This window comes from Leptopilina heterotoma, unplaced genomic scaffold (assembly GCF_015476425.1).
Source record: "Leptopilina heterotoma isolate Lh14 unplaced genomic scaffold, ASM1547642v1 Lhet_205, whole genome shotgun sequence".
In the NCBI taxonomy this organism is placed as follows: Eukaryota; Metazoa; Arthropoda; class Insecta; order Hymenoptera; family Figitidae; genus Leptopilina; species Leptopilina heterotoma.
In genome coordinates, this window is record NW_025110920.1 from 178,327 (window position 1) to 205,497 (window position 27,171).

At 26.2% G+C, this 27,171-nt stretch overlaps 1 protein-coding gene across 2 annotated transcripts in view; it reads left to right on the forward strand.

Moving 5' to 3' along the window:
• The window catches only part of LOC122501153 (protein phosphatase Slingshot), a 187,285-nt gene that overhangs the window by 127,991 nt on the left and 32,123 nt on the right, over positions 1-27,171 (forward strand). For both annotated transcript variants that reach the window (XM_043610429.1, XM_043610430.1), the window contains 2 exons: positions 3,643-3,821; positions 18,040-18,105. In XM_043610429.1, the coding sequence (XP_043466364.1) occupies positions 3,643-3,821; positions 18,040-18,105 (245 nt within the window). The remainder of the gene's footprint in view (positions 1-3,642; positions 3,822-18,039; positions 18,106-27,171) is intronic.

A 27,171-nucleotide genomic window follows, 5' to 3' on the forward strand; every position in this document is an offset into this window, starting at 1 on the left:
ATTAAATAATAATTAAATATAAGAGGGAGGACAGGTTTTTTTTTATTTCTATTCTCGCGCGAAATTTTTTTCTTTACTCCTCCTCCCTCCCCCTGTACTTGTTAATCACTCTTTATATATAGAAATTTAGAAATCAAGTGGCATCTTAATTTCACTGAAATTTGAAGAAAAGTATTTAGTAAAAGTTTTGTAAAAGTGGTAATGTAGTAAAAGTTATAATTATAAATTAAGGCCGCGAGGGATAATTTATTTTTAAAAATAGAGAAATTCGTTCCTTTTTTTTGTCAGGATTAGTTTTCAAAGTTGTTTAATGAAAGCAAAAAAAAAAAAATAGTTGCACTTGGCCTTTCTCGATAAGTAGCCTTGTCTAATTGCATTTACCGTAGAAGGCGATACTGGACGGTAGTGTCTTATCTCTCTTATAGACATAATATAAAACCAGTGCAAATCCATGAGTGTTGAGTTTATAAACTTGATGTCAATACTATTCTGTATCGCCAATGCAGTGAATTCTGAGGATCTTTTTTTCTCGTTTCACTTTCTCGATGTAGATGTACATACAAAATTCCACTTTTTAATCGAAAAAAAATATTTATTCATCATTTTGTACTTTCGATTATTTTTCTGATTTTCCATTTAGAGGTCAATTTATTGTAAAGTAAATAATTTCTTTTTTGTTATTAAGTTTACTTTTTTTATTTTCTGTATACTTTTTATTTGTTTTTAATTTATTGTCTAGAGTACTTTATTTATTATTGAGAATTTAATTAAGCAACTAGAAAATTTAATCCTGAGTTCTGAACAGTATCAGGCATTTTTTAATTATTTTCTTTTTAATTCTTATTTTAGTATTTAGTTAAATATTATTTATTTTATTTTTTATATTTATATATAAATTGAAATTTTTTTAGTTTTATATATTTTTTAAGAATTTATAATTTATTTTTTAGAGTGATTAATTAAAATATTGTAGGAAAAAACATAGTGTTGGACCCTGACTTTTTTTATTTTTTATCAATTTATAATTTATTTTCTAGGTTATCAAATATTGTAGGAAAAAACATAGTCAGGGTTGGACCACCTTTTCAACTTTGTTTATAACATTTTTTAGTTCGAATGAAAGGGGGTCCAACCATGACTATGTTCTCCTAAATCGAATTCAATGCTGAAATTTCGATCGAATCCTGAATAGTACCAGGTTTGACCCCGAATTGAGCCAGTTTTAGGCCAGGTTTGATTGTATCCAGATAGAATAATGCTTTCCTTAAATTTTCCTCGTCGAATTAATTAGGCGTGTGTCGACAGATATTTGCGGAACTTGCGGGCATTTAGTGTTTAGGATCAGCGTGTAGCCACTGTCTGACATGTAATTTATCGCGAATTCAATCGGAAATTTGCTGACCCGAATCGATCGTAGGTTAAGTGAATGTGATAGCAGTAGTTGTAATTACCAGAGGGAATAATACATGAACTGCTACTTTCCTTGTGTGAAATCGCGAGGACCAATTTTCGTAAATTTTCTTTTAATTTTATTTGTTTCGGTTCTTTAATATGTTTTCGAAAATCAAAAAAAGGAGAAAAAGAAAAGAAAGAGAAAAAAAGCAAATTTTCTTTTTTATATTCTCTATCTTTTTTTATTTTTTGTTTTCAATTTTTTTTAGAAAGGAACAAAGGAAAATAATAAAATGAGAAAATATGAAAGAAGAATAAACAGAAAAAAATAGATTAGAAGGAAAGAAAGAAAAAGAACAAAAAGAAAAAAAATTAGAGAAAAGGAAAAAATGAACGAATAAAAATAAAAAAAGGAAAAACAAGAAGGAGGAAATAAAAAAGAAAAGTGAGAAAAAAAGGGAAATAAAGAAAAAGTAATGAAGGGAAAAAAAGAAGACTTAATAAAAAAAGAAAAACAAGAATGAAGAATAAAAGAATAATCATAAAAACAGGAATAAAAAAAGAAGAAAAAATAAAAAAAAGGGAAAGAAACAAAAAAAAATGAAAAGAGAAAAAATAATAAGAAGAGAAAAAATAGAAAAGGGGGAGAAAAGAAAGAATAAAAGAGAATTAATAAAAACGGGGATAGAAACAGAAAAAATAATAAAAAGGGAAAAATTGAAAGAAAAAAAAGAATTGAAATAGAAAAAATAAAAAAGGACAACAAGAAAAGAGAAGATAAAGAAGAAAAAGAAAAATAATAAAAAAAAGGGATAAAATTAAAAAGGAGAAGAAGGAATAAAAAGAGAAATAATAGAAAAAGGGATAAAAATGGAGAATGAGAGAAAAAACAGTAAAAAGAAAAATAATAGAAGAAGAAATAGAAAGAGAAATAATAGAAAAAGGAGAAGAAAGAAAAAAACAACAAAAAGAGGAAATATTTAAAAAGAAAGTTTAAAAAAAAATTTTTTTCAGCTCCTACCTTTCTGTTTTTTGTAGGTATAAATTATAATGGGTCAGTCCATTGACTTTCGTCTGAGAGTCGTTGCGACCATATTTTTAAAAAATCTAATTTTCATATATGTGAAACTCGATGATTTTCTGAGTTCATTAATCATAATATAATGTTACAAATTTTATTCCGTATAATGATATTAATTATCAAAAGTAGGTGGTTCACGATGTGATTTCGTAACCTTAAATTTTTCAACTTTTTAAAAGACGTTATTATTCAAAAACTATTAAATATTAAGGGTTGGTACTTACCACAAATATAAATCTTTCCATTCTGCACGTTCTAACGACCAAAATGAACTAAAAATTCTATTATTTGTGGACGAAAATTGATTTTAAAAATTTTTTTACCAAAAAAAATTACACTTTTTGTTTTACTTACAACTTTTTTGTCGGACCTCAAAAAAATTTGGGGTTTTGCAAATATTTCTTTAAGAACATAATTTATCTTCTATTGAAATTTGACGAAGGTGTTTTTCTTCGTTCTCAAAATAATAATTATAAAAAATTTTGTTCAAAAAGGTTAATTATAATGCTTGAAATAAACAACAAGCATTGTTATTTTAGTGTCAATATCAACTTCAAGTCTTAGAATTAACCTTTTTGAACAAAATTTTTTATAATTATTATTTTGAGAACGAAGAAAAACACCTTCGTCAAATTTCAATAGAAGATAAATTATGTTCTTAAAGAAATATTTGCAAAACCCCAAATTTTTTTGAGGTCCGACAAAAAAGTTGTAAGTGAAACAAAAAGTGTAATTTTTTTGGATAAAAAAATTTTTAAAATCAATTTTCGTCCACAAATAATAAAATTTTTAGTTCATTTTGGTCGTTAGAATGTGCAGAATGGAAAGATTTATATTTGTGGTAAGTACCAACCCTTAATATTTAATAGTTTTTGAATAATAACGTCTTTTAAAAAGTTGAAAAATTTAAGGTTACGAAATCACATCGTGAACCACCTACTTTTGATAATTAATATTATTGTACGGAATAAAATTTGTAACATAATATTATGATTAATGTACTCAGAAAATCATCGAGTTTCACATATATGAAAATTAGATTTTTTTAAAATATGGTCGCAACGACTCTCAGACGAAAGTCAATGGACTGACCCTAATAAATGAGTACTTTATCAATATGATTAACGGGGAAATGATATAATTTTTGTTTTCTTCGTTTTGTGTTTCAGGCAGTCAAGTTGGAGTCTGTTCATCCTGGCAGGACGCGATATCTCGTCGTGGTATCCTGTACTGGAAGACAGGATGCCGAGGAGAGTTGTCTGTTGGGAATAGACTGCAATGCCAGGGCGACGGTTGGACTCGTTCTACGAGTTCTCGCCGACACTGCCATCACTCTCGACGGCGATGGGTATGTTTTTGCAATAATCATTCCGAAACCTTTAAAAATCTCTAATTTTTAATTTTTTTCCCCCTTTTACTTTCTTTAGATGAGAAAAAAAATTATTTTTTTTAATTCATATTCATTTAAATTAGTAACTTTTAATTTTATTTAATTTTTTTCCCGGAATTATCACAGTTTTTCTAAGGATATCAAATTGAGACAAAAAACGAATCGAAAGTGTTACGAAGCAACATTTTAATTCGTTTTTTGTCTCAATTTGATATCCTTAGAAAAACTGATTATTAAATATAAATTATTTACCTTTTCTTAGAACTAATTTCGAATAATTTATTAAAATAATAATTTATTAAGATAATTTTTTATTAAGATAGTTTTTTATTAAGATAATTTTTCATAAGTAATGTAAATAAAAAAAAAGTGTTCTAAAATTACCATTAAATTACCACAAAATGTATAATTAGCACTACAATCTTATTTTATAATGGAGAGAAAATGTTTGTTTTCTTTGCATTTTTATTTGTCTCACGTTTGCTGTCACAGTGATCTATATATATTTCGAGAAAAAAAAAGTGTAACATTGTCATTTAAGGAAAATGCGCGTTCCAAATTCGCTTTGTTTTATAATAGTAATTAATTCGTGGTGGAAAAAAAAATTTGCAATTTGGCTCCGGGTACAAGAAGCGCGCGAGAAATAATTACATTCTTTACAAATGGTTGGGGAAAAAAAAAACTTTAATGAGGTTTTTAGTAAATTACTGCGTCATTGAAATGCATCGTCATCTTTACTGTATAAAACATTTTATTATCGTTAAAGTATTTCATTGTTTTAGCATGTAAACAATAATACTAATAATGTGTATGTTTAATTATTACACAATTGGTTTGGAAATATTTGTAATCGATTTTTTTAAGTATTTAAAAAGTAAGTTGGAAAATATTACATTAAAGCAGGGTTGCCACAAAAAATTAATTTTGATTTTCCCTGATTTCCAGACAAAATGTTGAATTTTTCCTTGTTCCTAAAGAATATTCAGGATTCATTCTAAAAATGATTAGATATTCAAAAAAATTTGCATCTATATTTACGAATTACTTTAATTTAAAAATTTATTTGAAAACATCAATAACTTCATTTTTGAATAAATATTCAATCATTATTATTTTTCTATAGTAATTAAGATTTACGAAAAATTCATATTCAAACTTTTATGAAATTCAACAAATTATAAAAATATTATTATAAAACATAAAGATAACGATCTTGATTGATATTTTTATATTTTATACTAATTTAAATTTCCATAAAATTTTTCAAGAAAAATTAAATTATTTACAAAAATTTTAATTAAATTCTTTTCAAGAATTCAATTATTTTTGTAATGTAATAAAATTTTTCACATTAATTCAATTATTTAAAAATATTCAGACTATAATTCTTTTAATATTCAATTATCATATAAAATTTTAACTGAAATTCATTTTTAAATCAGTTTCTATTAGAAATTTCTACGAGAATTCAATTAGTGAAATACATACAAAAATAAATAATTTATTAAATAAATGAATGTTTCTTAAACTAAAAACTCTTAAAACTTTTTCGACGAATTTTAATAAAATTTTTAAGAATAATTACATTCCTCGAGGAGTTCGATTAAAATTGTATTCAAAATACTTGAAATTCTATGATGAGTTTTATTATTCATGAAAATAATTCAATCTTTTTAAAAATATTATTTATGAAAGTAATACAATTATTGCGAAAAAATTTATAAAAAATTTGTAAATACTTGAATTCTTGTGAAATTTTTATTATTTATAAAAATAATTTTATGTTTGCTTAGAATTTTATCAAAAATTTTTTTTAAATAATTGAATTCTTTTGAAAAATTTTATTAAAATAGTAGATATTAAAAATCATTGAATTAAGGAAATTTTTTTTTTAAATAATTGAATGTCAAGAATTTTATTAAAATTTTTGAAAATAATTGAATTTTGGAGAAGAATTTTATTATTGTTAAAAATAATTATACTTTTGACCAGAATTTTTAAGAATTTTTGAATATAATTGAATTTTTGCGAAGATTTTATTGATTTTGAAAATAATTGAATTTCAAATTTGTAACTTTTCGAAAATTTAAATTTTTCTAGTACTTTAATAAAAATCCCTGACTTTTCCCTGATTTCTCTCACCTGTGGCAACCCTGTAGATTGATCGATTTAACATAGGGCTAATTTTAGTATAGAAATCGGGAAAACTAGGTGAATACCTACCAAATCCGTATTTAAACTAGGACCATGTGGAATAATCTAAAAAGCAATTTAAATTAAAGTCAAGTAGGAAAATTTTAAAATAAATAAAAAAAATTGTTTACTTTAAAGTCAATATTGAAAACTAATTTCTTAAGACTACGAAATTAGTAATTATTTCCATTGCGCAATTATTTGTGGTATTCGTTAAATTGCTCGTCAAATTACTTAATTATTTTTTCTGATATAAAGTGACACGCAGAGGAAATTATATTGTACATACGGTAAAATTCATCATCTACCGTATATGTTTTCTTAATTCAGTGGTGTTAATTCTAAGAATCGACTGAATTTCCGGAGAGAAGACAAGTCAGTCTTACATTGCCGACGATAATTTACGCTCGAAAGATATATAATAAACATGCTCGCAAATTGTATTCGGAATTATGAGCTTTTATACATAATGTCCAATTAGTGAGTTAAGTGGGCACGGCAAATGTGTACGTTTCATATTCTAACCGCAAAAACAAGAAAAGAAGAAACTTTTTCCTTCAGTTGCAAATTATTGTTTATACGTGACAACAAAGTGGCGTTAGGAAAACAAGAGTTAAGAATTTTTTTTTGGGAATTTTTCCAATTTTTATAAGGGTGCTAACTGGGTCCCTATTAGGAACTAGAATTGTCACTAACGAGGCTCTTGTTAGAAACTAGGTACGTCTCTAGTACGGGCCTTTTTGGAAACTAGCTAGAAACTAGAAACGCCCCTAAAAAGCGCCCTTTTAGGAACTATAGACGCCCTCAGAAAGTCCTGGGTGGAAACTGGTTTCCCCCTAATTAGAAACTTGACAGAAACTGTCTAGACTTGTAACAAAAAAGAAAGTAAAAAATATTATAAAATAAATAAAAAAATAAATAAAGTTAGTTTAAAAATAAATAAAATGAATTAAAAAATAAATTAACAAAATTAATTTAAAAATAACAAAAGAATACAGTATGAGAATGTATCTGATAAATACGGAAATGGTGCAGGGAGAAATAAACAAATCACCAGGGCACATGTTTATTTACAACGGACGAAATGGTTTAGCAGTTTTTGTTTTTGTTTTTTTTTTTGCGAAAATAAGAGCAGATTCAAGAAGCGGAGAGAAAAGAAAAAGAAGTTTTTGACGCTTTTTCTAAAGTAATGTTCCACTTCCGTAGGCATGGATGATGGTTAACTATGCATCTTGAACAAACGATTATGTAGTTCGTGGCAAAAGAACAAGTTGGTGCATCAACTCGAGAGCCTGACTCTTGAGAGTCTGATGCGACAAGCCCGCCATATACACATTGAACAAGAGAATAAAGAAACGAACGAACGAACAGGTCATCGACATCATTGGAACGCGAACTGGTCCGCACTTGTTCATTTTCCTCTACTTTTTTTTTATTGTTTATTTTCCATTCTTTTTACACCTTCCATCAAGAACATCATCATCATCATCATCAACTTCCTTTTCACTCTTTTTCACTCCTACTCCTAATTGGCTAACGTGATAGAAATAGTTCAGAGTCAATGATCGAATTTTGTTGTATTCCAGGGCAAAAGAACTGAATACTTCCATTCGGTTCTTTTGGATGAAGGAAAAATTTTCATAATTTTTAATTAGAATTGGGTTTTTGATTAAGTAAGGCCGGTTTCTGGGATGTTTTTTGTCCTATAAAGTATAAAGTTTCCAAAGTTCTTTTTGATAGGGATGTAGTCAATTTCTAACAAGGCAGGATTGCTTATTAATTAACGCTGGACGAGACAAAAATTATAAACAATGTCAATTGTTTATTTACAATTGACAGTTGTCAATACTAAGTTTAAAAAAAAAGAATTTTTTTTAAGAATCATGAATAAAAAAACAGGGGGAGAAAAGAACAAAACATTGCTGGATTTCTTTGCTTTGTTTTGCTAGTTTATAAAAATTCATTTTCTTTAAGTTGTTTTCATAGTTTCAAACAATACTTTTCTTACTCCAATCTCCACTTTGTTGAAATTTACCATTCGAATGGAAAAGGGACCGAAAAAAAGAAAAAAGGTCTTAATTACATAAAATTAAGAAAGATAATTGGATACATAAAAAGGGTATACATCGAAGAAGTGAACACATCACCTTGACCGTCCGTTTATTACATGTTGTGCAATAAAGGACCAAAAGGCGATAAATTAAAATCTCCAATTCCGTTGATCCTTTCGTTTATTATCCTTCATTGCGCAAAATGCAAGTTTCGTCAAAGCGCCAGTTAACACAACAGACTATTGCATAATATAACATAAATTACAGGTTTCACCATTGATACACGTTCAATCAGGGGATACACTTTGTAAAACTTAAGTGTTACTGTAACACAAAAGGGATTTCAAACACGATAATTCACCATTACCATATTATAAATTTCTCTTTGGTACAATTTTATCAATTTTTCTCCATCTGTTTGTTTGTTTATTTTTACAAATAGATTTTTAATTATTTTTTCAATTTTTTTTTTCGTTTTTTGATTAACAGGGTTGCCACACAACCTAAAAACCTGGCAAACCTGGAAATGGCAGGGAATATTTATCGGAATCCTGGAAAATTATTCTTTTCTAAAGTTATTGTGTTTGTTCTTGAAATCTAATTTTACTTAAAAATTTCAAAATTAATTTAATAATTTTAAAAGAGTTGCGTTTACAATTTTCATAAATAGATGAACTTCAAAAGATTTTAATTTGAAATTTAAATAATTTCAATTTTTAATGAATTAATTAAATAATAAAAATTTCACAGCAATTCTATTGTTAACAAATTTTTTAAAAATTTCTTCTCAATAATTCAATTATTTTCATAAATTATAAAATTTCTACAAGGATTCAATTATTTTCTTAAATAATACAATTCTTTATAGGTTTTCAATTATTTTCATAAATAATAAAACTCATCGCAGCATTTCAATTATTTTTAATACAATTTTAGCTCGGTGAAACAAGCGACCCGCCGGCCGCCAGCCATCAGAAGAATCCATAGGCGCCGACACACATAGTAGCGCGGTGGCCCTATACGGTTCAATCAACGCAAAAACAACGTACGCTAGCTATTACAGTTTATAGAAAAAATTGCAATAGTCACATTTTAAACAGCAATAATCTCCCTTTAATTTGTGACAAAGAAATAAAAATTAAGTCTAAAATTGTTCGAGTTATGAATTTTTTTCTATTTTTTTTTCCAATTTATTATGAATTACGAATACAAATTAAAACAAAAAATTAAACAAGGACTGTAGAAAATTGCAACCTCCACGCGGCACACTCTAGGGTAATGAATTTATTCATCAGCTAATCGCAGGGATAGAAACAACTTATGCAAACTAAAATCAATAAAAAAAATTTTAAAAAAGTACTAAAAAAATTCAAAACTCAAACAGTATTATAACAATTTTTTTTTTAATAGAAAATAAAAAAGGATTATCGCCTTTTAAAATAAAACAATTGCAAATTTTTATTTTATTAAATTTTTAATAGACAGCGTTCCCACCCGCCCGTATCAGAAAAACGAAAATTGGAAAAAAAGTTCAAAAAAAATTCATAACTCGATCAATTTTGGACCAAATTTTTGTTTCTTTGTCGCAAATTAAAGAGGGATTAATGCTTCTTGTCATTGGACCAATAAGAATATGTTTAAATAATTTTTGACAGCCAGCGTCCCCACCCGCCCGCATCAGAAAAACGAAAATTAAAAAAAAAGTTCCAAAAAAATTCATAACTCGATCAATTTTCGACCAAATTCTTGTTTCTTGGTCGCAAATTAAAGAGGGATAATTGATTATTGTCATTGGACCAATAGGAATATAATTAAAAATTTTTTGATAGCCAGCGTCCCCACCCGCCCGTATCAGAAAAAAGAAAATTTGGAATAAGATCGGAAAAAAATTCATAACTTTAGAAATTTCTGACCAATTCTTTGTTTCTAGGTCGCAAATTAAAGAGGGATTAGTGTTTCTTGTCATTGGACCAATAGGAATGTGATTAAAAAATTTTTGATAGCCAGCGTCCTCACCCGCCCGTATCAGAAAAACGAAAATTGAAAAAAAATTCAAAAAAAATTCATAACTCGAACAATTTGCGACCAAATTCTTGTTTCTTGGTCGCAAATTAAAGAGGGATTAGTGTTCCTTGTCATTGGACCAATAGGAATGTGATTAACAAATTTTAGATAGCCAGCGTCCCCACCCGCCCGCATCAGAAAAACGAAAATTGAAAAAAAAGTTCAAAAAAAATTCATAACTCGATCAATTTTCGACCAAATTCTTGTTTCTTGGTCGCAAATTAAAGAGGGATAATTGATTCTTGTCATTGGACCAATAGCAATATGTTTAAAAAATTTTTTATAGCCAGCGTCCCCACCCGCCCGTATCAGAAAAACGAAAATTTGGAATAAGATCGGAAAAAAATTCATAACTCTATCAATTTTCGACCAAATTCCTGTTTCTTGCTCGCAAATTAAAGAGGGATTAATGCTTCTTGTCATTGGACCAATAGGAATATGATTAAAAAATTTTTGAAAGCCAGCGTCCCCACCCGCCCGCATCAGAAAAACGAAAATTGAAAAAAAAGTTCCAAAAAAATTCATAACTCGATCAATTTTTGACCAAATTCTTGTTTCTTGGTCGCAAATTAAAGAGGGATAATTGATTATTGTCATTGGACCAATAGGAATATGATTAAAAATTTTTTGATAGCCAGCGTCCCCACCCGCCCGCATCAGAAAAAACGAAAATTGAAAAAAAAAGTTCAAAAAAAATTTATAACTCGGTCAATTTTCGACCAAATTCTTGTTTCTTGGTCGCAAATTAAAGAGGGATAATTGATTCTTGTCATTGGACCAATAGGAATATGTTTAAAACTTTGTTGATAGCCAGCGTCCCCACCCGCCCGTATCAGAAAAAAGAAAATTGAAAAAAAATTAAAAAAAATTCATAACTCGATCAATTTTCGACCAAATTCCTGTTTCTTGGTCGCAAATTAAAGAGGGATTAATGCTTCTTGTCATTGGACCAATAAGAATATGTTTAAAAAAATTTAGATAGCCAGCGTCCCCACCCGCCCGCATCAGAAAAACGAAAATTGAAAAAAAAAGTTCAAAAAAAATTTATAACTCGGTCAATTTTCGACCAAATTCTTGTTTCTTGGTCGCAAATTAAAGAGGGATAATTGATTATTGTCATTGGACCAATAGGAATATGATTAAAAATTTTTTGATAGCCAGCGTCCCCACCCGCCCGCATCAGAAAAACGAAAATTGAAAAAAAAAGTTCAAAAAAAATTTATAACTCGGTCAATTTTCGACCAAATTCTTGTTTCTTGGTCGCAAATTAAAGAGGGATAATTGATTCTTGTCATTGGACCAATAGGAATATGATTAAAAATTTTTTGATAGCCAGCGTCCCCACCCGCCCGTATCAGAAAAACGAAAATGGAAAAAAAAGTTCAAAAAAAATTTATAACTCGGTCAATTTTCGACCAAATTCTTGTTTCTTGGTCGCAAATTAAAGAGGGATAATTGATTCTTGTCATTGGACCAATAGGAATATGTTTAAATAATTTTTGACAGCCAGCGTCCCCACCCGCCCGCATCAGAAAAACGAAAATTAAAAAAAAAGTTCCAAAAAAATTCATAACTCGATCAATTTTCGACCAAATTCTTGTTTCTTTGTCGCAAATTAAAGAGGGATAATTGATTATTGTCATTGGACCAATAGGAATATGATTAAAAATTTTGTGATAGCCAGCGTCCCCACCCGCCCGTATCAGAAAAAAGAAAATTTGGAATAAGATCGGAAAAAAATTCATAACTTCAGAAATTTTTGACCAATTCTTTGTTTCTAGGTCGCAAATTAAAGAAAGATGATTGATTCTTGTCACTGGACCAACAGGAATATGATTAAAAAATTTTTGATAGCCAGCGTCCCCACCCGCCCGTATCAGAAAAACGAAAATTGAAAAAAAATTCAAAAAAAATTCATAACTCGAACAATTTGCGACCAAATTCTTGTTTCTTGGTCGCAAATTAAAGAGGGATTAATGCTTCTTGTCATTGGACCAACAGGAATATGATTAAAAAATTTTTGATAGCCAGCGTCCCCACCCGCCCGCATCAGAAAAACGAAAATTGAAAAAAAATTCAAAAAAAATTCATAACTCGAACAATTTGCGACCAAATTCTTGTTTCTTGGTCGCAAATTAAAGAGGGATAATTGATTATTGTCATTGGACCAATAGGAATATGATTAAAATTTTTTTGATAGCCAGCGTCCCCACCCGCCCGTATCAGAAAAACGTAAATTGAAAAAAAATTCAAAAAAAATTCATAACTCAAACAATTTTCGACCAAATTCCTGTTTCTTGCTCGCAAATTAAAGAGGGATTAATGCTTCTTGTCATTGGACCAATAGGAATATGATTAAAAAATTTTTGAAAGCCAGCGTCCCCACCCGCCCGCATCAGAAAAACGAAAATTGAAAAAAAAGTTCCAAAAAAATTCATAACTCGATCAATTTTTGACCAAATTCTTGTTTCTTGGTCGCAAATTAAAGAGGGATAATTGATTATTGTCATTGGACCAATAGGAATATGATTAAAAATTTTTTGATAGCCAGCGTCCCCACCCGCCCGCATCAGAAAAACGAAAATTGAAAAAAAAAGTTCAAAAAAAATTTATAACTCGGTCAATTTTCGACCAAATTCTTGTTTCTTGGTCGCAAATTAAAGAGGGATAATTGATTCTTGTCATTGGACCAATAGGAATATGTTTAAAACTTTGTTGATAGCCAGCGTCCCCACCCGCCCGTATCAGAAAAAAGAAAATTGAAAAAAAATTAAAAAAAATTCATAACTCGATCAATTTTCGACCAAATTCCTGTTTCTTGGTCGCAAATTAAAGAGGGATTAATGCTTCTTGTCATTGGACCAATAAGAATATGTTTAAAAAAATTTAGATAGCCAGCGTCCCCACCCGCCCGCATCAGAAAAACGAAAATTGAAAAAAAAAGTTCAAAAAAAATTTATAACTCGGTCAATTTTCGACCAAATTCTTGTTTCTTGGTCGCAAATTAAAGAGGGATAATTGATTATTGTCATTGGACCAATAGGAATATGATTAAAAATTTTTTGATAGCCAGCGTCCCCACCCGCCCGCATCAGAAAAACGAAAATTGAAAAAAAAAGTTCAAAAAAAATTTATAACTCGGTCAATTTTCGACCAAATTCTTGTTTCTTGGTCGCAAATTAAAGAGGGATAATTGATTCTTGTCATTGGACCAATAGGAATATGATTAAAAATTTTTTGATAGCCAGCGTCCCCACCCGCCCGTATCAGAAAAACGAAAATGGAAAAAAAAGTTCAAAAAAAATTTATAACTCGGTCAATTTTCGACCAAATTCTTGTTTCTTGGTCGCAAATTAAAGAGGGATAATTGATTCTTGTCATTGGACCAATAGGAATATGTTTAAATAATTTTTGACAGCCAGCGTCCCCACCCGCCCGCATCAGAAAAACGAAAATTAAAAAAAAAGTTCCAAAAAAATTCATAACTCGATCAATTTTCGACCAAATTCTTGTTTCTTTGTCGCAAATTAAAGAGGGATAATTGATTATTGTCATTGGACCAATAGGAATATGATTAAAAATTTTGTGATAGCCAGCGTCCCCACCCGCCCGTATCAGAAAAAAGAAAATTTGGAATAAGATCGGAAAAAAATTCATAACTTCAGAAATTTTTGACCAATTCTTTGTTTCTAGGTCGCAAATTAAAGAAAGATGATTGATTCTTGTCACTGGACCAACAGGAATATGATTAAAAAATTTTTGATAGCCAGCGTCCCCACCCGCCCGTATCAGAAAAACGAAAATTGAAAAAAAATTCAAAAAAAATTCATAACTCGAACAATTTGCGACCAAATTCTTGTTTCTTGGTCGCAAATTAAAGAGGGATTAATGCTTCTTGTCATTGGACCAACAGGAATATGATTAAAAAATTTTTGATAGCCAGCGTCCCCACCCGCCCGCATCAGAAAAACGAAAATTGAAAAAAAATTCAAAAAAAATTCATAACTCGAACAATTTGCGACCAAATTCTTGTTTCTTGGTCGCAAATTAAAGAGGGATAATTGATTATTGTCATTGGACCAATAGGAATATGATTAAAATTTTTTTGATAGCCAGCGTCCCCACCCGCCCGTATCAGAAAAACGTAAATTGAAAAAAAAATTCAAAAAAAATTCATAACTCAAACAATTTGCGACCAAATTCTTGTTTCTTGGTCGCAAATTAAAGAGGGATAATTGATTCTTGTCATTGGACCAATAGGAATATGTTTAAATAATTTTTGACAGCCAGCGTCCCCACCCGCCCGCATCAGAAAAACGAAAATTAAAAAAAAAGTTCCAAAAAAATTCATAACTCGATCAATTTTCGACCAAATTCTTGTTTCTTGGTCGCAAATTAAAAGGATATTATTGCTGTTTAAAATGTGACTATTGCATTTTTTTCTATAAACTGTAATAGCTAGCGTACGTTGTTTTTGCGTTGATTAAACCGTATAGGGCCACCGCGCTACTATATGTGTGTCGGCGCCTTTGGATTTTTCTGATGGCTGGCGGCCGGCGGGTCGCTAGTTTCACCGAGCCTACAATTTTAATGGAATTTCTCGAAAAATGTAATTATTCTTAAAAATTCCATTAAAATTCAATTAAATTAATATTTTTTTTGTAATAAAAATTGATTTAAAAATAAATTTTAGTTAAAATTATAGAATATAATTGAATATTAAAAGCCTTTTTTTTTATAAATAAATGAAACTTGAAAGGGTTTTATTAAAATTCATCAAAGAATTTCAATTATTTTAAAAAGCCTTTCTATAATTTATTTATTAGAATTTAAGTATTATTGTCAATATATTTTTTATTAAATTTCTTGAAAGAATTCAATTATTTTCAAAAGCAATAAAATTCTTCGAAGAAATTCAATTACGATTAAAAGTTAAAAAAAAATTCACTTTAAAATTTCATTTATCTTTATAAATAATAAAATTTTTCTCCAAAATTCAATTATTTTGAAAAATGTTTCAAAAAATTTAATAATATTCCTGTAAAAATTTCAATTATCTCCAAAAACTTTTTTCAATTCACAATCAAATTTTTTACAGAGATTCAATTATTTTTAATACAATTTTAATCTAATTTCTCGAAAAATGTAATTATTTTAAAAAATTTTATTAAAATTCAAATTTTAATTTTTTTTAAATTTGTTGATAAAATTCTTTATGAGAGTTTAATTATTTTAAGAAACATTCAATTATTTAATACATTTTTTTTTGTATTTTAATAATGTAATTCTCGCAGAATTTTCTAATAAAAATTGATTTAAATTTGAATTTCAGTTAAAATTTTAGATAATAATTGAATATTAAACTCTCTAAATTTGAATTAGTAAAAATGGTTTGTAATTTTAATTAGTGACTGACTTTTTGGTTTTTGCTTTTGAATTAGCAGATTTTACTAATAAATATTCGTTTTTACTAATTTAATAGTAAAGTTTATTAATTAAAAAGCAAAAATTCATTCACTAATTCCAATTAGTAAACAATTTTATTAATTCTAATTAAATGAGAAAGTATTATAGCGTAAATTTTTAGAAATAATTGAATTTTAGAAATGTTTTAAATCATAGTTTTTGAAAGTTTGAATTTTTAATACTTTTAACTGAAAATTGTGTAGATTTAATTTTTTTAAAAATGTTTAATGGAACTTTTTTGAAATTATTTAAAGTTTTTATTTTGTAATATATATTTAATTAAAGAATTTCCAAATAATTGAAGAAATTTCTTAAAATTGAATTATAAACAAAAAAATTTGAAAATTTTCAAAGTAAATTTTTCAAAAAATTATTAAAAATAATTAATTTAAAGAAGTATTTTAGTTAAAAATTTTAAAAAATAATTAAATTGAAATAATAAAAATAATTTTTATGAAGTTACAGTAACAATATTCTTATAATATAAAATAATTATTTTATCAGTCGGTCATCTTTAATAATTAATTAATTATTATAAAACATGAAGATATCGATTGCTCTGAGTCGAAGACTCGGAGTGATCGATTTCTTCATGTTTTATAATAATTTTTTTGAAAATTGTTTAATTTTAAAAAGCTTTGAATTTGAAATTTTTGAAAATCTTAATTCTTATGGAAAAATAATAATCATTAAATATTATATTTATTAAAAAAGGAAGAAGAAAAATATTCATTTTTCTGAGTAATAATTTTTAAACTGAATCAGAATATTTTTTTAGAGTGAAGGAAAAGTAAGAATTTTGTCTGAAATTCAAGGGAATGTCAGGGAAAAACAAAATTAAATTTTTCTTGGCAATAAGTGTAGTTTTAAAAACCTGGAAAATTCCGTTTTTTAACCTGGAAAAGTAAGAGAATTTGAAATGAGCAAAAGCGTGGCAACCCTGATTAAAGATATCGTTAAATAATTTTTACCGTTTAATAATTTTCATCCTGGGTCAAACACAATTAAATAGAAAAGAAACATGAAAAACGTGATTGAAAATAGAAAAAAAGAAAAACGATTGCAGGAGTAATTTTCCATATAAAATGTAAAGTGTGAACAAGTGTACTGTCGACCTGCATAGGGCGATTATTGATGGCGTTGCGACAACACAACTTACGTAACTAATGCCAAACCGGACTCAATTCTATTTCCCCCCTCCCTCCCTTTTTTTGTCTTTTTTTTAAGGATAGTAACATTAATGACTAACATCCGGCACGATTAAACTATAAAGATGAAGCAAGTTTATTTTCTTGTTCATTCCGTACGAGATTTTTTTTTTTCTTCTTCTAGTCACTTCCTGTCGCATTCAAAAGCCGATTAATGCATAGGTAGAATAAGAGAGAACATCTATATACGTATATAAAGGCAGTGTGAGAAGAGAGGGAAAAAAATAAGGAATACGCGAAATGCTAAGTTAAGTAATTACCTCTTCGAGCTACACGAACAAACCTATGAGGCATGTCCGGCGACTAGGAGGGTCGTATTTGATCCAAAGGTATATATATCATGTTCCCACGATCTAATTTTGCCAAAGGAGATGAATGAAGAATTTTTATACTTTTTAAAAGCGATAGGCGGAGAAGTTTTGTTTGAAGACAATTAAAGAACAGGAAATCATTATACGGAAATAACCTGGATTATAATTAAACTGGGTCTCATTATTATATTTGTTGATAAAATGAAAATTCGCGCATTGAGACATACTTTATGTAACTTGATTGAGATTTTTCTTTCTAAAGGAAAGAATTTTCTAAATAATTGTACGTATCTCATGCTTTCGGACTCATGCGATTTTTGATATTTTTTTTAACAATTTTTTTAAATCGTGTATGACTATTTACAAGGTTGCCACAGGTCAGGGAATTCAGGGAAAGTAGAATTTTTCTGGGAAAAGCCAGTGATTTTTATTAAAAGTGCTGGAAAACTCAAATTAGTGAACATTTTTACGAATTCAAATTTAGAGAGAATTATAAATATTATTATAATTTAGAGTCGTAAATATTAAATAATAATTATTAGATTTATAAATTATAATACATTAATCCTAATCTATATTCAAATTAAAATTGTGCTAAACTCAGAAGAGGGAAATGAAGATAATGAAGATATATAGTACTGCGTGTGCATGTATATTGGTTTAAAATCCCAGACTGTGAATCTCCTTTGAGAATAGATTATTGGATATTATAGGTTGTTCTTGAAATAGAACAGAGTACGATGTGTAAACTGTTTAGAAGAAAAGATTGAAATTAGAATATATGCCAATTCAATGGATACCCTTTAAGGTTAAACGTTATTTGCACACATCGACAATGTGGATCACCTTGTCTCACTTCCGGTTTCTTTTCATTGTGTTACAGAGGCTTCAGCGTCAGCGTCTGCGGTCGTCAACACATCTTCAAGCCGGTTTCCGTCCAGGCTATGTGGTAAGTCACTTTTTCTTTGCCTGTCACTTTTTTCATACTCCTCACGTATTTATAAATGTATATCATATTATCGACACCGACGACAACAATAAATGCAAAAAGGGAAAAGAAAAAACATTAAAATCAAAACAAACGAAAGCAACAGAAACAAGAAATCACTGAGAAAAGAGTAATTTCTAAATAAATAAATATTTATTTATATAAAACTTATTTATAAATATATATATATATATATATATATATATATATATATATATCTCAAATTCATTTATATAAAACATACTTAATTAAAATACAAAAATAATTTTAAATAATTTTGTTCAGGAAAAAGTCAGAGATTTTTATTAAAGTATTGCGGAAAAATTTGAATTTTGGAAAAAGTTACACATGATTACAAAAATTCAATTATTTTCAAAAGTAATAAAATTTTTCGCAGAAATTCAATTTTTTTCAAAAATTAAAAAAAATTCTCGTCAAAATTTCAATTATCTTTAAAAATAATAAAATTCTTCTCTAAAATTCAATTATTTTTAAAAATTTCAATAAAATTCTTGTCAAAATTTCAATTATTTTAAAAAATGTTCCTCATTTTAATGATTTTCAATATCTACTATTTTAATAAAATTTTCCAAAAGAATTCAATTACCTTAAAAAATTTTTTGATAAAATTCTATAAGCAAACATTAAATTATTTTCATAAATAATAAAAGTCATCAAAGAATTTCAATTATTTTTAATACAATTTTAATCAAATTCCTCTAAAAATGTAATTATTTTTGAAAAATTTATTAAAATTCGTCGAAAAATTTAACTATTTAAAAATTTGTTGATACAATTCTATATGAGAATTCAATTTTTAGATACATTCAATCATTAAATAAATTATTTATTTTTGTTTGTAAATAATTGAATTCTCATAGATTTTTCTAATAAAAATTGATATAAAAATGAATTTTAGTTAAAATTTTAGATAATAATTGAATAATAAGAGTATTTCAGCCTGAATTTTTTTAAAATAATTGAATTTTGAAAAGGTTTCAAATTAAAATCTTTGAAAAATTGAATTTTGACAATTCTGTGGAATTAATTTTTTTGAAAAAGTTTAATTGAATTTTTTTTTGAAATTATTTCAAGTTTTTATTTTTTAATATATTTTTAATTAAAGAATTTCCGAGTAATCGAAATTTCGTAAAATTGAATTGTAAAAATGCTGAAAATGCTCAAAGAACTTTTGCAAAAATTATTGAAAATAATTAATAATTGAATTGTTCCGAAGAATTTTAATAAAAATTGAATGTATCTAAAAATTGAATTCTTATATATAGAATTTTATCAACAAATTTTTAAATAATTGAATTTTTTGACGAATTTTAATAAAATTTTCAAGAATAATTACATTTTTAGAAGAATTCGATTAAAATTGTATTAAAAATAATTGAATTTTTTGTGTAGTAGGTACCTATATTAAAATATATATATTTATCACATCGGGGTTTTGACATAACATCGAAAAAAAAACGCTGAATAGAAAATAATAAACGAATAATAATAATTTATTAAATATTTATTTAATTAATATAATTTATATTTATATTTATAAATTATTAATTATAAATTTATTATTTTATTATTATTATTATTATTATTATTATTATTTTATTTATTAATTTATATTTATAAATAAATATTTATTAGAAATACTTTTTAGATAATATTTAAAAGAAATATTCTTTAAATTGATATTTAGTTGAAACACCTAAAAAATACTTTTTTCCTGTACACTTATCTGTCATAAATAAAAAAAAATTAGGATTTGCTAAAAAAGTATTTTTGAAGCAACTGAATAATATATTTGATTCAAGTAAAAGTTTATTTGATCTATAAAAAATAAATTCGTCGTTCCACTTCTCGTTAGTTTACAGAAATCTTTAGCTGATTTTAAACCAACGGTGTAAACACGGGTAATAAATTTCAACTCGCTGTTATATTCGAGCGATTTATTAAATTACGCGCAATAATTAATTTACGTAATAATTAATTAAACTGCTAATTGCAACTGGTAATCGTTAAATTAGACTAGCAACGAGTTCTCTCAATTTTCCTGATTATAACAATCGTTGATATTTTCACTGCTCCTTTGGTTTAGTGTCAAGGGCCAAAAATATCAGCGAACGAGGTCAATCAATGATCTGTTGATGAGATTTCATCTTCCCGGATTTATTTTTAATAAAATCGGATCAATTTTTTTTTTAAATAAATACCAATTTAGCATAAGCAAGTTTTATTTCCATAATTATTGACTTATGATTATAATAAATAAAGGATTTAATAATTTTTAAGAAAAAAAAATTATGAACTTTGTTTACGATATTTATATATTTTTGGTAATTTATGTACGAATAGGCATTGCTCGTATAAAATGTTATTAATAAATAAATAAATATTATTAATAGAGAAATGAAAAAAATAAAAAAAAATAGAAAAATAGGGTTTTTAAAAAATTACAAAAATTGTTTAAAACACAATATTAACAGTAAGATAATTCCTAGCTTTTAATGGTTAAAAAAATTTTCCTTCAAGGACATAAGCAATTTTCTTGCTGTAAGAAAACTTTAACGAGTTAAGAGACGTGCAATTAAATATATTTAGGTCGTAAAAATTTTTTGCAATCCACAATAGGTTCTCGACCTACGCGCGCTCGGTTCATTTCCAAGTTTCTAAAAATTAATCTCTTCTGTAAAATAAATTCAAAGCGTTTTCAATTTTTATATATAGTCAAGATTCTTCGACATTGTTTTCCTCTTTTGTCAGAGCGTTAAAAAAGGTCATTCTACAATTGGGTCACAAGATGTGTGGATATATAATTACTTTTTGTGTAATTATGCAAACCTTCAATAATTGAGAACATTTTCAGTTTAAATATATGTACATATCTGATTTTCTTTTTTTTTTGTAAAAATGGACATTAATTAATTAATTTTTTTTTTATTTTAGTTACGTAATCTTTATGAATTTTTTATTTCAATTTTAAATTAATTCTTATTAGAAATTAATATTAAACACTGTAAAAAATAAGTCTTGTTTTAAGCCTTATTTTGACTAAAATCAACTTACAATTAGTCGAAATATTGACTAAATTTCTGAATAGAAAACTGATTTTAAGTCCAAAAATGAGTTTGAAAAAAGAGGTTTAAATTTTTTTCTCTTATTTTTCTATTTGTAATTTAAATTGAAAATGTTCTAGAAAATTGAAAATTGAATTTCTTGATCTATTTTTTGTATTTGTAATGAAAAAGAAAAAATTTCCGGAAAATTGAGAATTGAATTTTTTTTGCTCTACTTTTTCAATTTCTGATTAAAAAGGAAAATTTTCCAGAAAATTGAATTTTTTGCTCTACTTTTTGTATATATTTGTAATCAAAAAAGAAAAAAAAGAAATTTCTGTCAAATTTGCTGAAAGATTTTCTTTTCGCCAAAAAAAGTGATTTTCTGTCAAAATTTCTGTCTCGCCATAAATGGCGCGGACGTTGGTCGTGTTCGTATATCGTGCATACTCCCCACTCGAGTGTGTTTCACTCTTGAAACCACGAGGTTTCTCCAGAAATAGGACCACGTAGTTGTAGATCACGACTTTCAGGCGCGTCGAGACGCTCACCACTCTTTAGCTTTTTCCCCGAGCCAATACACTCTCCTGTCAATAGTAATTTTATTATATTTCTCGGAAAAATAATTTTCCCAAAAAAGGAAAGTTATTAATAATTATTAATATTCCCAATTATTTTTAAGTATTAATAGGAAACTTGTTAATAACTTGTGGATAATTTTTTCCTATTTTAACGAGAAAAACTATTTATCCTCTCCTACTAAGAATAATTTTTTACTATTTTAAGAAGAAAAACTATTTATCCTATTCTACTCAGGAAAATTTTTTCCTATTTTAAAAGAAAAAAACTATTTATTCTCTTCTATTCAGAAAAATTTTCCCCTATTTTAACGAGAAAAACTATTTATCCTAATTATACTAATTAATAGTAAATTCTTCTCTGAAATTAAATTATTTTTCAAAATTTTAATCAAATTCATGTCAAAATTTCAATGATTTTCAATATCTACTATTTTAATAAAATTTTCCAAAAGAATTCAATAATTTAAAAAATTTTTAATAATATTCTACACAAACATTTAATTATTTTCATAAAATAATAAAAATTTCCCAGGAATTCAATTATTTACAAATTTTTTATAAATTTCTTCGCAATAATTAAATTATTTTCATAAATAATAAAATTCTGTTTATTTTTTTTATTATTATTTATTTTATTATTATTATTTTTTAATTTTTTTTTAAGGAATACAATTATTTTCATAAATAATGAAATTCTGTATAAGAAATCAATTATTTTCATAAATAACAAAAATTCATCGCAGAATTTTAATTATTTTTAATAGAATATTAATCAAATTTATCGAAAAAAGTAATTATTCTTAAAATTTTTATTAAAATTCATCAAAAAAGTCAATTATTAAAAAATTTGTTGATAACATTCTTTATGAGAATTCAATTTTAAGAAACATTCAATTATTCGAAAAATTATTTATTTTTTTATTCAAATAATTGAATTCTCATAGAATTTTCTAATAAAAATTGATTTAAAAATTAATTACTTATTTTTAAATTTTAACTAATTCAAAAGTGTATTTATTTCAAATTATAGGAAAATTTCTTTATGGAAATGATGGGTTCCAAAAATGAGAAAAACTTTATTTTTTTAAACACTTTTTTCTTTCGTTTCTACCTTGTTATATAATTCCTCTATAGTAAAATATATTTTTAAATTCTAAATTCAAATTTCAAGAACGCAAAAAAAAGACAATGCTTCGCGTGTAATGTATTTAAACCCACGCGAAACGATCTTCACGAATGGACTGTATCTTATCGAATATATAGTTTTGTCATATGGTTAATAGTGCACGTGGGAGACATGTATCATTTGTTATAATTGCACAGAATTATCTATTAGACATGGTTATTGGATTATTACAATTCGCTCTATTCAATATTATTATCCTTTATACTCTAAGCTCATTATTCACATTTATCTCATTTTTCAAAAATTATTTATATTTCTCTTGAGATTTTCTAAATCTAACATTACTTGGGGCTCTGGTAGGGCAGTCTAGGCAGTGCCCCGAGGGAAAAAATTCAAAAATTGATTATTCCTATTTATCTCATTTTGAAAAAAAATTATTTATTATTATCTCTTTGTATTTTCTAAATCTAAAATTTTTTGAGGTTCTGTCAGGGCAGTCTGGTCAGTGCCCTGAGAGAAAAAAATGAAAAGCTCATTATTCAATTTTCTCTTGTGTGTTATTAAAAAATTAATTATAGTTCTTATTATATTTTCTAAATTGAAAACTTCTTGAGGCTTTGTCAGAGCAGAGAAAAAAATAAAAATCTCATTTCTTAAAAATTATTTTTCTATTCGTATTTTTTTCTATACAGTTAAACACTGTAACGCAATGTATATATATTTATTTCAATATAAAGACGCGTGGGTGGGAGACGATTTCACTGGATTTGAAAAAAGAAAACAAACATACAAAAAAAAAGAAGTCTCAACCCCGGAAGAAGTTGAGAGTGTAAAGAAAGTGATTGCACTATAGGACAGATCAATTAAACTTCGACCCACGCGCGAAAAATCTTTTACCCTACGTATATATATATACATATTTAAAATATGCATAATATATTGAATCGAGATTCCAAATGACAAACTAATTGTAGGCATAAATTTAATTCAACGAGTGTATTTTGTAATGATAATTCTTGTACTGCTTGTAAATTTTGCGCTGATGGTGATTTTTTTTTAATCAAACGAGTATATCGAGGGGACGAAATTTTTATTGTACAACAACACTTACGGAGAAAATTTTGTTCCCCACTTATAAATTATTTAATGAATATAATTTTACTTAAATATTTCAAAATTAATTGAATTTTAAGAGTTGCATTTACAAGCTTCATTTAAATAGATGAAGATTCTATAAAATTGTACACAAACATTTAATTATTTTCATAAATAATAAAAAATTCACAGGAATTCAATTGTTTACAAATTTTTTATAAATTTCTTCACAATAATTTCATTATTTTCGTAAATAAATAATAAAATTCTATTTAGGAATTTGATTATTAAAATTATTTTCCTGAATGATAAAACTCATTGCATAATTTTAATTATTTTTAATACTATTTTAATCAAATTCCTCGAAAAATGTAATTGTTATTCAAAATTTTATTAAAATTCTTCGAAAGTATTTAATTATTTTCAAAAATGTTAATAAAATTCTTTATTCAATTTTAAGAAATTAGATTTAGAATTAATTCGATTATAGAAATTATTTAATGAATAATTTTACTTAAATATTACAAAATTAATTAGATTTTAAAAGAGTTGCGTTTACCATCTTCATAAATATATATGAACTTCAGAAGGTTACAATTTGAAATTTTATAAAGTTTTAATTTTGAATTAATTTAGTTAGATATTTTAAAGAACTTGGAATTTTGAAAAATTTTAATAATTCAAATTCTTCTGAAATTAGTTGAATGTTTTCGTATATATTTAATTAGTTATAAAAAATAATGGAATTATAGAAGAATTTTAGTAAAAAACAGTAAAAAAAAAATAAAGTTTGGGAAAATTACAAATAATTGCAGAAATTCAATTATTTTTACAAAATAATAAAATTCTCCAAAAAAATTCAATTTTGTTCAAAACTTTTAAAAAATTCTTGTCAAAATCTTAATTATCTTTATAAATAATAAAATACTTCTCCAAAATTCAATTATTTGCAAAAGTTTTAATAAAATTCATGGCAAAATTTCAATTATTTTCAAAAATTTTCTCCAATTCAATGATTTTAAATGTCTACTTATTTTAATAAAGTTTTCCAAAAGAATTTGATTATTTAAAAAAAATTTTAATAAAATTCTACGCAAAAGTTTAATTATTATCAGAAATAATAAAAAATTTCACAGGAATTCAATATTTTACAAATTTTTAAAAAATTTCTTCACAATAATTCAATTATTTTAATAAATAATAAAACTCATCGCAGAATTTCAATTATTTTTGAATTTTGTTGATAATCTTCTTTATGAGAATTAAATTTTAAGAAACATTCAATTATTCAATAAGTTATTTATTTTTGTATTTAAATAATTGAATTCTCGTAGAATTTTCTAATAAAAATTGATTTTCATTTCATAAAAAGGAATTTCAGTTAAAATTTTATATCATAATTTAATATTAAAAGCATTATAGCGTCAATTTTTAGATATAATTGAATTTTGAAATGGTTGCAAATTAAAATCTTTGATTAAATTACGATTAAATATTTATTTAAAAGAAGATTGGAATAATTTTACATTTAAAGAAATTCGCAAATAATTAACATTTTTTTGAGTTTCTTTTTATTTTTAAAGTGAAGCATTAGAATATTTTTTATGACCAGGTAAAAATTTTTAGAGTGAAGCAGTAGAATATTTTTTATGACCAGGTGAAAATCCAATTTGGCCAAACCCGGAAATTTTAAAACAAAGTAAAAAAAAATACTATTTTTCTAATTTTTCCCACTGCTAGTTCCAAATTTGAATTTCTCCAATTAAATAAATTTTTTTCTATTTTAAAACACTCGAAAGTAGGTTTAAAAAAAATTTCTACAAACTAAAAACATTGATATTGAAAATGAGGAATTTTGTTTGAATTGATAAAATCTGTTGACCTGGACCTTCTCACTAAAGTGGCCTAGTTTAACGTAGATGGTTATAAGACTTCTGTTCATTCACAAATATGGGAAGACATATCGATCGATGTCTCTTGTCAGTTGATTCGTGATTTATGAGATCGTTAAGATGACCGTTCACGGTTTTCCAGTTCCCAACTAGAAGGTTGACTTCTAGTTCAGAATGTCGGATTTTTTTAATCAATTGATCCGATTTCTTTGTTGTCTTCGATTCATATATTTATATTATAATATAACTGTGCGTTTAGTGTTTTATTTTCTTTGAGAAAAGTGGACCAATAAAAATATTCGGAGAATTTCGTCACTCAAGATTCTTCAATTTAGAGAGAAAGATGAAGTCTGAATCATACTAAAGAATGAAGGGAATTCAAGATCCTTGTCTGACTGTGACGAACATTTTTTTACTGTTGTGAAATTATTAAATTTCGATGTTTTCATTTCGTAGAAGTATTTTTTTTGTATTTATTCATTTTGGTCTTTAGTTTTGTTCTTTTGTTTTAGTATTTTTTGATTAGTTTCCTTTTGAGTTTTTTGAATTTTCTGTTGATTTTTTGTTATTTTTTAATATTGGAATAGTATTAAAAATTTTAAATAAAAGAAATTTAGAAGACTGGCTGACTGAAATTGACTTTTACTACTGACAGGAAACATTTAATTAAATATATTTTGTCTGTTCGAAAGTGTCCTTAACTACTTACATAGAAAATTTGTAACGCCTTTTTGATAATCGAAATCAATCAAAACAGTACTCAAAAAATTGTGTCTGACTATAAATGTCCTTTACTACTAACGGGAAAATTAAATGTAACTAACTGTCTGTTACTACTGAGAGTAAAATTAGTGTAATATTAAAAGCTATTTTGGTTTTTGTTGTCTAAATAGAATAATTACTTTATTCCGAAACGTTTTGTCTGACTAAAGCATTCTTTTACTACTAATTTGGAATTTTTCTGTCCTAGTAGAAAAGGACGGTTTTAGTCAGACACATCCAATATTCGAAATATTTTGTCTGACTAAAATATTCTTTTACTACTAATATGGAATTTTTCTGTCCTAGTAGAAAAGGAAGGTTTTAGTCAGACAAATTCAATATTCGAAATGTTTTGTCTGACTAAAACATTCTTTTACTACTAATATGGAATTTTTTCTGTCCTAGTAGAAAAGGACGGTTTTAGTCAGACTAATTTAAGGAACAAACTCATTTTGATAATTGTGAAAGAGGAATAACATCAATCAAAAAACTATGTCCGACTGTAA